The sequence below is a fragment of the Paramisgurnus dabryanus genome, chromosome 3, assembly GCF_030506205.2.
Source record: "Paramisgurnus dabryanus chromosome 3, PD_genome_1.1, whole genome shotgun sequence".
Taxonomy (NCBI): Eukaryota; Metazoa; Chordata; class Actinopteri; order Cypriniformes; family Cobitidae; genus Paramisgurnus; species Paramisgurnus dabryanus.
In genome coordinates this window covers 5,289,445-5,301,616 of record NC_133339.1, presented here as the reverse complement: position 1 = coordinate 5,301,616, position 12,172 = coordinate 5,289,445, and the positions used below count along the sequence as shown (strand labels likewise).

Below are 12,172 nucleotides of genomic sequence, written 5' to 3'. Positions count from 1 at the left end.
GTGAGGCTAGCGCCCACATTGCGCCACCTAGTGGTTTCTTTGTGAGTATTTCCGTGGAAAGTTTCTGATTTACCATGTTTCCCTTAGCGGAGTTCGTTCCGCGCCTCTCTAGTGTTGCTAAGAGAGTGTATTTTTTATAGACCTCGTGTCTTTTTATCCATCACCTTAGTGGTAGACCCCTAGAGGGTTTTCTTTCCGCAGCGATCTTAGTCCCGCCTGACGAGTTCGCTTCCCAGTTCGCCTAGTCACTATCGTGGGTTAAGGAACAAGTAGTGACCGGCCTCTGCTTCAACCCCATTTCCGTTCCCTTAAAGAGGAGAGTCGGAGGGTTTATGCAGGCACTGGAAGGGTCAGCTTCAGTGGCGCTTTGGTAGGGATTCCCAATTCGTCGGTCACGACGTGACGTCGTAGTGACCGACTGAAAGGGAACGTCTCGGTTACATATGTAACCCTCGTTCCCTGAAGGAAGGGAACGGAGACGTCACGTCCCGTCGCCACAGTTTGCTGTTCCACTGCTGATATCGGCCGGACCCTTTCCTTCTGTCCAGCTTTCTCAGCAAAAAATAGCTGATTTGATAACTGCACCTGCCGCTCATTAAATACCTGTGCGGCGGGGCGGCGCCGGCAGATGCAATTATCTGCATGCCAAGTTCATTGGCGTTTTAAAGGTTTCTCGAAGCAGATAGGTCACCCGCGAAGCGGTTCCCAATTCGTCGGTCACGACGTGACGTCTCCGTTCCCTTCCTTCAGGGAACGAGGGTTACATATGTAACCGAGACGTTTCGCTGCATGAAATGATCTGCCTGATGCGTTCAGTACAACAACTGTACATAATGCAATGCATCACGCCAGCACATGACTTTAAAACCTGTTACGTTAATAAGCAATATATAGACGCGTGCTTTTACTGGTGACTGACCTGCTCCCTTCCTGGAGAATATTTCTGTGATTGATTTTGCAGCATCTCGCTGCGTCTGTCTCTCTCTCTTTCACATGTCAACCTGAGCTGACTGCACGGCGGGTCAGAACAGCCGCCAGGTCAACATGGCCAGTCCGCCCTGCACACACCTTGTACTACTGATGTTCGCTCTGCTCGGCCCCCCTGCGGATTGATAAACGCGCTAAATCCATGCTGCTGACTCAGATCAGGGGAGGAGACGAAACTTGACGCAGCATGACGCCTTTCATTGGTTGTTGCCTTAAATCTTACCCAGATACAATAGTGCTATTTTCTGATTGGCTATTGTGTAGCCTATTTCTTTTTTTTTGATTGGCTGATAAGTGGCAGGCTCTAGGGGATACGCGCTTGATTCCTGCCGGTTTCCATAGTGAGAGCGGCGCGACCAGATAACTTTTGTGCGCTGCGGGCCTGCGGCATATATTAAATATATTATAAATAGTTTTCTGCGTGAGAAATACAATGTGTGGCGGGAGTGCGTGACAAAAGACCGAAATGAGTGACTGTCACGCTCAATGCGTGACACTTGAGAGCCCTGTCATTTAGGGGGGCTTAGGAACATTTTGGGGTAGCTTCAGCCCCCCTAAAATAGGCCTAACGACGTCCCTGTCATGAATGCTGGGTCTCATTTGTTTTCTGAGAATCTACTGAACCTACTGGTAACTTGTTTGCCACGTAGCAATAAAAAATATACTAAAAACCTTGATTATTCTGGTTAGTCACATTGTACTGCTATTATTTTGAACAAGACTGTACCTTATATAGCCTTATACTATTTTTTAAGACTTTAGTACCTTAATTCACTTCAACAAATGGTAATAGTTATGCAAAATCTTGATGTGGAACAAAACAATGTCTACTTAACTTTACTTAAAAAGGCATCTTAAAAAAAAACACATATAAAAATGCTAATCTGTATTAGTTCGCTTAAGACTTACTCAATGTACAAATTGCATTCTTATACTTGAGAAATACATTTTAATTTTGAGGGGATAAATAATATAATTTAACCTTTATAATATAAAAACCTTTTCAGATATTTGAGGTCTTCTTAATGATAGCCGCATGAACCTACATGTGTGTGCGTGTGAGAGAAAGCGAAAGAGAGACTGAGCTGCAGTTCTGAGGAAGAGATGATTACTGTTTATAGTATTTGTAGTATGTTCATGAATTCTAGTGAATTATTTCTTTAAGTTAATGTTCACTTCTGCCTCATGCTCCTTTGATGTCAGGTTAGGGTTACAGACCCTCTGAAGTACTGCAGTCTCTAAGACCAAATTAATGAATATAACATTTTAAATTGATGCATTTGGCGGATGATTTTATACAAAATAACTTATACACCATATTTGTGGTGTACTGTACATTTCTATCAGTCCATAATATTTTTTTTAGGAATCAAACCCTTTGTTCACGTCATGCTGCCCTACCAGTTAAGGTACAGGAGGAAAATGCAATCACCATTTAGTGCACAGTTTATCAAAACAGACCCTAGTGAAGTGCATAATACTAATACTGTATCATGTTTACACCACATCTGAGGATTATTTCAAACATCAATCTTACATTGTTTGCCACCGAACTAATAAAAAAAATCACAGTTTGCATTCCACAGTAAGCTTGTGAAACAGGTTTTTTAGTAAATTAATGATCATACAGTGAATGCAGTCAGTTTAAGGTTTAATTCGTATGAACTCTCATATCAATAGATTCATATTCAGTGTTGAGCTGAAGGTAAGTCCTGAAAGAAACACATTTTTTAACATGTTTATGGCACTTTTCAAATGTTCTTTAATGTTACAAACCACACAGGACGTCTTTGCATTGGCACGTGTTGTGATGTGTCTTGCTGTTATTGCAATGTTTGTCACCCTCAAATGACTTTACTGATGTATTCACATTTACTGTATATAGATTCAGTTATTTATTGATTTGTTGTATACAGTAAGTATCTGAAACACTGTATTGTGTATATGTGCCATTGTGGAGTATTTAAGGTAAAATGTTGTCATGTCATCTGTGTGAATTGTCTGTATGTAATAGATAGTTTTTAATCTATATTTTTCTTTTTAGTGACCTGTCATTCAGAGATGAAGTTCATTTGTGTGACTCTGTTGATTATTCGTGAAATAACAGGTTTAAGAGCAGGTAAATATTTTTGTTTTCACGTGTGTAAAAGAGAGAGAGGTTTGGCAATAATTCAGTATTGATACACCTGATAATAATAATAATAATAATAATACATTTTATTTGTATTGCGCATTTCTTACACTCAAGGCGCTACAGCAATAAAACAACCAATGTTGGGGGTAACGCATTACAAGTAACGCGCCTTATGTAATAATATTACTTTTCTGAAGTAACGAGTAAAGTAATCGCATTACTTTGTAAATGTACACATTAATATTTGAGTTACTTTTTTAAAATAGTAATGCGAGTTACTTTTCAGTTTAATTCATTCAATTTAACAATAAAATAATGTAATGAATTAAATTGAACATATTAACGTAGAATTACGCTCTCTGTGTGCCTGAGCGGGAACAGTTTGAGTCAGAAACGGAGATGGCAGGCCAGAGCTTGACATTTTTGCAATCATAAAAAACCTGCAAGGCCTGAAAGAGATCAAGCCTCAGCCAAGTAAGAAAAAAGAACGCAAAAGTAACTTAACTCTTTCACCGCCAGCGTTTTTAAAAAAAGTTGCCAGCCAGCGCCAGCATTTTTCATGATTTTCACCAAAGTTGAATGCCTTCCAGAAAATGTTCTTCTTTAAATATATAAACATACAATATACCAAATGAAAGAACAGACCCTCTGCTTTCAAACAAAAAAAAAAAAACGTTTCATCCTACCTTTAGTGGTTCTTTTGTAATCAGCTTTTGTGACAGACTTTTCATAGAGATCCCATTCAGAGCGATCTTTAAAACAGACACGGACATGCAGCCGCTTGCCATAGGGCAATACTTCCGGGTTTAAAAAGTTGCGGAAGGGCGGTATTGCGGAAAGACGGAAAATCTCGTCATTGGCGGGGAAGCGTTTTCTCTTAATTGTTGAGATATCTCGTCAATGGCGGGGAAAGAGTTAAAAGTAACGTAAGCATTACTTTCCATAAAAAGTAACTAAGTAACGCAATTAGTAACTTTTTTGGGGAGTAACTTAATATTGTAACACTGAAAACAACAATAAAAGAAACAACACTACCCCATAATTACAACACAATAAACAATGGCAACAACACCTAAAAATAAAAAGATTAATTAAAAGATGTGTTTTAAGTAATTTCTTAAAACAATCAAAAGATGGAGCATTCCTAATAGAAAAAGGCAAAGAATTCTACAACTTAGGCGCAACACAAGAGAATGACCTCCCACCCATAGTTTTGAGTTTATAGCGAGGCTGATGCAAAGTAAGAGAACACGCGGAGCAAACCCAGCTTTATAAGTTAAAATGAGAACATTTTAAATCAATGCGTGATTGAACTGAAAGCCAGTGTAGTTGAGAAAGCACAGGGGTAATATGGCAGCGTGATGGTGTGTATGTTAAAACACGAGCAGCTGAATTTTTTGCACATATTGCAGTCTCTTAATGAAACTTGCAGGTAACCCTGCAAATAGAGAATTGCAATAATTAAGCCTAGGTGTTATAAAGGCATGAATGAGCCTTTCTGCATGAGGCATGGCAAGAAATTGTCTTATACGTGCAATTTTCTGAAGATACTTTAGTAACATTCTTAAAATGAGTCAAAAGTCAGTCACACCCAAATCACAGACATGTTCGGAAGGAAGAATCAGGCACCCATCTACAGTAAGTTTAAAATGATTACATCTATTTACTGTGGTTGAGCTGCCAATCAAGAGAATTTCAGTTTTTGAACAGTTTAACTGTAGGAAGTTCTGTTTCATCAAAACCTGTTTTACCAATAAGCTAGCAGATAAAGTTGTAAATGCTGTTGTAGCATCAGGTTGAGTACTAATATAGATCTGGATTTCATCTGCATAGGAATGATATCCCAGACCACACCCAAGATGCGACATATACATGCTGAAGAGAGTAGGGCCCAACACTGACCCCTGGGGTACGCCCGCCGTTATGGAACAGTCTAAGATCTGTTTGTTCCAGAATAGACAAATTGGGAGTTTTCTGAAAGATATGATTCAAACTACTTTAAAGCTATACCAGAAAGACCAATCCACTTATGTAACCTGTCCAGCAATGTAATACTGTTTCAGTGTTTGAAAATTAATTGTGAGGACTCTGTTATATAATTACTTAACTAATGGCGTTGTGAAAGAGGTTGATGTGTGATGGACTGTGTAATAATGAAATGTGTTTTGGGCAAGGGATAATGTTCATTCACTTGTTTGTTATCACGGAATAAATCTAGACAGGGTGTCTTGTACGTCTTGTAACAACCTGAAACTATTTATTTGCAAAAAACATCACTCAAACCCTCAAAGAGTATAAATGTCTGATGATGGACTTTGTCCTGTCCAGATTTTGACACAAAGACATTACTTTTTATCTTTGAGTTAAAACCTGTTTTGTTATGATACATCTCTTGTAATACTGTTCAATGATCTTGTTTTTAGTGTGTGTCTGATGAAAAGAAGTTTATACAGAATAAAAAACTCAGTACATGTATTTATTATTTGTTGTTGTGTGTAGCTGTAGGAAGTCCTCCATTCATCACTGTAGATGGATTTGATGTTTCTGGTGGACTTCATCTTCAGTGTGAATCTAAAGGTTGGTACCCTGAACCTGAACTTGTGTGGCTGGACAGTAAAGGAGTCACTTTGACATCTGAAACTACACACAAACAGAGACACACAGATGGATTCAGAGTGAAACACATGATCACTGTATATAACAGACACAGTAAATATTACTGTAGAGTCACAATGGGACGTCAAATGCTGGAGACTGAGATCATTTTATCAAGTAAGTACTAGGGATGTGCCTGGAGCTCAATAATTACTTTGGAAAGGCAATGGCTTTTAAAATAATTTTGAATAATAAAGAAAAATATTCAGAATGTCTATTTATACTAATTGCAAATCGTGTCCCTTGTTGGGAAATACTATTTATGCTAGCTACACTCAACAATGTCTGGTTGGAGCACTGACGTTTTAAAAAGACGCTGAATTAAACTTCAGCAGTCTTTAGTGCAACTTTGTTGCTATTTAGCAACTTTTTTAGACATTTCAAAAAGCATGTAGCAACAAAATTTGCTATTTCTAACTTAAAAAAAAAAAATTGAAGTGTTCCATCTAAATTATACAAAAAAAAATGTCTTTGCAGCAAAAGGACAATGTGAGGGATGACAGCAGAAGTGATTGTTTTTTGTGTTTTACAGGTAAAATGTTTAACTCTTGGAGGATATTAATGGCCCTTATTTTAGTCACTGTTGTGCTCAGTGTGATCGCTGGAATATGGATCATTGTTTCTGTCTGCAAACACAGAGGTAACATTCTGTTCATATTTGTTTGCTATATATACACACTATTCGTAGTGAAACTGTAGTTAGTTGACTATAGGGAAAGTGTTATTTGTCAGGATTGTGCATCTCATCAGGTTGTGTATTGCAAGCTGTTTGTGACAGTTTTTAAAGAGGCAACTTTTTACTGTTTATCCGCTGAGCTGTCTGCTGAGCACACAGCGATTTAAGATTTCATTTCCCTTAGCTTTTAAAAGTAAAACATTGTTTGTCACATTCAAAGGGTCTTAGTTAGTTCATGGTCTGTGCTGTGGGGAAAAAACAGAATATTTTTGTAATATAAATAGTAATGTTGTGTATGTTTGCAGATGTTTTCCTGTAGTTCTTAGGAAATAATGATATAATTTTAATGTTTTCTTCAGAACTGCAGAGAAAAGGCAAGAGGCTAAAGAGTAAAGAGATGGAATTGAATAATGGTAATTTTGCCTGATTTTGCTTTTTAAGTTAATGATATATGAATATAAACTTTTTGATCAACTAAATATTTAATGAAAAGACACTAAATAATTGCATATAGCATTGCATGTTTTTGGTAAATATTATATAAAAACTTTTATTTTTGTAAGTGCTAAGGACTTCACTTGAACAACTTCTAAAAAAAAAAAATCACCCTCCGGTTACAAATTATCAAACCTTTTTTTTTATTCTTTAAAAAAAAATATCAGGTCACCATCCAATATTGATAAGAGAGTTCACAGACTTTATCCACCTGCACTGTAAACTTTACGAAGATACATACATTGTAAAAAATTGGATTAACTTAAAATATTACTTCAATTGGTAACACATAATAAATATGTTTTTAACTTAAAATTTTCACCTAAAGTGAAATTTTTAAATAAAAGTGAAAGTTGAAAAAAAAAGTAATATTTTAGGTTGATCCAACAGTGTATGTCTCTGTCTGTTGTTTAATTTAAGTAAAAAAATTCAGAAAATCACATAAAATTCGAGAATCACCTAATCACCTCCATTATATTGCATATAAATAAAAATAACTATTCATCAGCCAAACGACAAAATCCAGTGCTGTAGGCGAATCTCACATGCTCCATATTACCTTAGGAGCCGATCACACAGAACGTGTTTATGGCAGTGGGAGGCGCCTTTTAAAAAAAATGGTTTTCTATTGGCAATAAGCGTACGTTATGCCCGTTGTTTATGAACGCCAAACGCCTCACATTTTAATGCCGCCTGTCACAATTCACGTTTTTGCAGAAGTGTTCTGAGCAGAAAAGCGCCCAACGTCATTTGCCTTTTTCATTATCCAATCGAATGAGGGGAGAGGCGAGCCTTCCATTGTGGTGACACAAGAGACTGCACTCGCTCACTGTCTCCTCTTTGTACACCTCTCACCCTGGATCAAGGTCAGAGCAAGCATCCTCTTTTAAAGTTTCTGCCATAGACTGTAAAAATAATATGGACGTAGTGTCTGTGACGTCACCTTTGTAAAGAGCTTTTTTGAAGCTTAAAGTAAAGTCGCCATCTTGGCCACGCATCACTTGCGGGGAACCGAAAATGGGTAAAGAGGCGAAAGGTGGGTGACGCTGAGGTGGCTGGTTTCTGAAACCACGCCCGCCTAGCTCAACTGTAGTGACAGCAGTGACTGTTCACACGTCACTCAAGTGGCCACGCCCTTATTATGCAGAACTTTTTAATATAATTTAAGAATTACAAAAAAAATTCACCCCCCTTACAGTTGTCATAAAGGGCACAATTAGCTATACAGACCAAAAACACTTTTTGCTGTAAACGTATTATTTTCTACTGTAAAGTTAGCCATTTTAACATGGGGGTGAATGCGAAGCCAGCATCAAGCGACCCATCGATGAACTGCAGTTTAAGTCACTTCCATATTGGCTTTATTAGAGAGATCGGATGTTGCCCCCCAATGACAGTTAACAGCAAAAGACCTTCAATATGCTTCAAAATTTAAAAAACGCACCGCAATGCTCCTTTTTCTGGTCAATCAAAAAAGACAGACAAGCCTTGCGCTTCCAAGCATTTGAAACGTGTTTGGTGTGATTGGGCCCTTAGTGCTTCTAACAGAATAGTCTCTGTTTCTAATTTTAATTTGACATATTTGCATGGCCGTTAGTTTTTTCTTACAGTGGGGGGACAATAAACATAAAATTTATCCAAAGCGATTTTTGAACATCAGGGAGTCTAAAGTCATAAGTTATCTAAACTTTAGTATAGTCAGGAATCAGACCTTTATGCCCATCGTGCCATGACCTAGATGAAAACTTATAACATCATGGTGTTATATATACTGTATAAAGATTTTTGTTCCAAAACGCAATAAATACATTTTGAATAATTTTGGTAAAAATGTGTTTTCTATACCAAGAAAGTGACCACTGTCATTGCTGCTGTCATCCTTGGGACGTCATCACTAAACTTTTTTGACAGCGATCAGCTTTAAAATGTTTTGGTCTTGCTCGATTTTCGTTAAGTCCAAGTAAAATAATGGAAAGTTTTTCATAAGATCTGAGGTCAATGTGTTAGCATGACAGAAGCTTGATACGGTCGTGTGAGAACAAGCAGCAGTCGGCATTTTCCCTTGTTCGACTGCCCGAGTGGTTTACGTTTCTTCCCCGCCACCGAAAACCACCAAAGGTTTATCAATGCGATCAAAAGTTTATTTTGTATTTGTTTGTTTGTTGATCACGAAGTACAACGTAGATGAAGAAAACTAGGATTATGTGTGTATTCAAAGCACTGCCATTATTGTTTACAATGCGTGGAATGGTGCGCTGTGATTGATTGAGCGGATTTATTGCATTCTGCAGAGAAGGAAGACTGGCGTTTATCGTGTTTTGGGAAAAATTGAGAAAAGATGACAGAATAACACGACAGATATCGGATTTTGTGTAAAATTAAGAATTTACTTTTTAATACTGACCTGATACAATACTGATTTTGGTGGTAACTATTTTTTTTAAATGCCGTTTATCGAGTTTTGGAACCAAACTCTTCATGTGTATAGCAGTTTTTTAGTGATCTGAGCCTGGAGCGAGGAAGAGTGGAAAAATAAATTAGGAAGGAGGAGAGTCACAGGTCAGGTCCTAGATCCACATGGGAAGAAGCAGGAAACCCCTGGGAAGCACAATCAGCTGGTGTTTTGTTGCTTCATGATGTGTCCAAAGAACTGACCCTAGACCAGCTGTTGAGTTATTTAATTTTGTCTCTTGTCTTTACATCTTGAACTTTCTTTAGACCATGACATGCTCTTACTGAAAGAGAAGAAGATTGTAAAAAGCTGTGAGTTTGTTTTAAATCGCTCTATTCAATTGTTTATTATAAGACATAGTTTCATTAACTCTTTACTGTCTGTCTGTTTTTAGTGAAATCACTGTTCAGAAAATTTGCAGGTAAGTTAAAGTTTGATGACATCATTAAAGTGTTTATAGATCTACAGCTGTTAGATGAGACTGTATGTGCTTTTTTGACACATTGAATTTGTTTGTTATCCTCTTTATATTTTTCATGCAGTGTGTTTATGTTTGTTTATTTCTCTGTAAAGTGGTGATGTGTTTTAGAAAGACACAAACTAATAAAATTATTATCATCATTATTACAAAATGTATCTGTAAAGCAGAAATCTCAATATTTTAACAGTGAATGTGACTCTGGATCCTGATTCAGCTCATCGACATCTCATTGTGTTTGATGATGGGAAACAAATGAGATATGAAGAACAATCAGGAACAGTGAAGGATGGAGATCAAAAGTCAAATAACAAGTTTGATGAACGTCCCTGTGTTCTTGGAAAGGAAGGATTCACCTCAGGGTGTTTTTACTATGAGGTGAAGGTGAAGGGGTTAAATCGGTGGTTTGTGGGTGTGGCCAGAGAATCTGTTAACAGGAAGGGGAGACTCAATCTGAATCCTGAGAATGGATTCTGGACTGTGGGTCTAAAAAACAAGAGGTATCAGGCTTGTGGGGGTCCATCTGTTCCTCTTTCCTTGAGTGTGGAGCCTCAGAGAGTCGGCGTGTTTGTGGATTATGAGGAGGGTCAAATCTCCTTTTATGATGTAAGCTCTATGCTTCATATCTACTCTTTTACTGATCAATCTTTTAATGAGAAACTATATCCTGTTTTTTATTTGTTTCCTTTACTTTTTAAAAACTCAACTGCATCACTCATCATCTGTAGTAATCTCTCATGAGATCTGATAAATATCTGATCTAAAAAAAACATATCTAATAATATATTAACTCTTTTGCCGCCAGCGTTTTTTAAAAATGTTGCCAGCCAGCGCCAGCGTTTTTCATGATTTTCACAAAAGTTTAATGCCTTCCAGAAAATGTTCTTCTTTAAATATATAAACATACAATATACCAAATGAAAGAACAGACCCTCTGCTTTCAAAAAAAAAAAAAAAATAGTTCTTTTGTAATCAGCTTTTGAATATGGGTAGGTTTCTGCAAAAACACCACATTTTGAGCAAAAAGATCATTAAATTTTGTGATGGACTTTTCATAGAGATCCCATTCAGAGCGATCTTTAAAACAGACACGGACATGCAGCCGCTTGCCATAGGGCAATACTTCCAGTTTAAAAAAGTTGCAAAGGGCGCCACCTGGTGGATAATAGCGGTATTGCAGAAAGCCGAAAATACTCGTCATTGGCAGGGAAGCGTTTTCTCTTGATTGACGAGATATCTCGTCAATGGCGGCGAAAGAGTTAAGAGACTCAATATTTTAAGTTATGTCTGCTTGACAAGATAAACTATGGGCCCTATTTTAACGATCTGAAACGCAAGTGCGAAGCGCAACGCGCAAGTGAGTTTGTGGGCGGATCTTGGGCGCTGTTGCTATTTTCCCGGCGTGAGCAATAACTCTTGGGGTTGGTCTGAAGTAGGTTCAATATTCATAGGTGTGGTTTGGGCGTAACGTCAAATAAACCAATCAGAACGTCATCCAACATTCCCTTTAAACGCAAGTGCGCAAGTTTCATGGCGGGTTGCTATTATTATGACGGATTTACCAGGCGTACGCCAGGAGCAGTTTACAGCCGAGGAGACCCACGTTCTTGTAAGAGCAGTCAAAGACAGAGAAGTTGTTTTGTATGGGGATGGGCAACACAGTCTCACACCCTATTCGTCACATACTGCCGTTTGGTCATGACCCCCTCACGTCCATAGCGGACGTTGAGGGTACCCCCTATTCGTCGCTTGAAAACGTAGAGGGTCGTCCTATAGATTTGAATGCAAACCCCTCATCTTTGAATTTTGACGAAATGGGTTTATCGGTTTGCCTGCGCAATATGGTTTTAGACGATTGATTTTATGCTGCAAATGTGCATTTTGCACAAGCGTGCGGCGCATAAACGGTTACTATTGATGCGGTGACCAAACATTTTCGTGGAGCGGAAACCCTTGTCTGAATCGGTGTATCACGACTTTTCTCTCTCTCTTTTTTATATAGATATATTTGGTATACAATAAAATGACATATTTACAGGGCTGTATTTGCTGTGTGTTTAAAACATGCCTTAATTAACGTAGGATATTTTATTATTTTCGATCACGCACAGTTGGTCATTCCCCCTCACGTCCATAAGCTGACGTTGAGGGTACCCCCCAATTCGTCGCATGACAACGTAGAAGGGTCGTCCGCGATATTTGAATCCAAATCCCTCATCTTTGGATTTTGGCGAAATGGGGGTATTCATGCCTGCGCTGCAAAGTATGTTTTAGGCGATTGATTTTATGGTTCAA

At 38.0% G+C, this 12,172-nt stretch overlaps 1 protein-coding gene across 1 annotated transcript; it reads left to right on the top strand.

Annotated features, from left to right (window-relative positions):
- Positions 1-2,616: 2,616 nt before the first annotated feature.
- On the top strand, positions 2,617-11,180 carry LOC135733834 (butyrophilin subfamily 1 member A1-like). The gene is made up of 8 exons (XM_065252618.2): positions 2,617-2,692; positions 3,032-3,106; positions 5,621-5,893; positions 6,309-6,416; positions 6,812-6,865; positions 9,666-9,710; positions 9,794-9,820; positions 10,068-11,180. Exons 2-8 carry the CDS (start codon positions 3,049-3,051, stop codon positions 10,616-10,618), a joined length of 1,116 nt encoding a protein of 371 aa, XP_065108690.1. The 5' UTR covers positions 2,617-2,692; positions 3,032-3,048; the 3' UTR covers positions 10,619-11,180.
- The last annotated feature ends 992 nt before the right edge of the window (positions 11,181-12,172 follow it).

What these genes read in the sequence shown, in the direction of transcription:
- LOC135733834 (XM_065252618.2), top strand. Translation starts at nt 3,049, where the DNA reads ATGAAGTTCATTTGTGTGACTCTGTTGATTATTCGTGAAATAACAGGT. An exon ending in AGAGATGGAATTGAATAATG is followed by an intron (nt 6,866 to 9,665) that starts GTAATTTTGCCT and finishes AACTTTCTTTAG; the next exon opens with ACCATGACATGCTCTTACTG. An exon ending in GAAGAAGATTGTAAAAAGCT is followed by an intron (nt 9,711 to 9,793) that starts GTGAGTTTGTTT and finishes GTCTGTTTTTAG; the next exon opens with TGAAATCACTGTTCAGAAAA.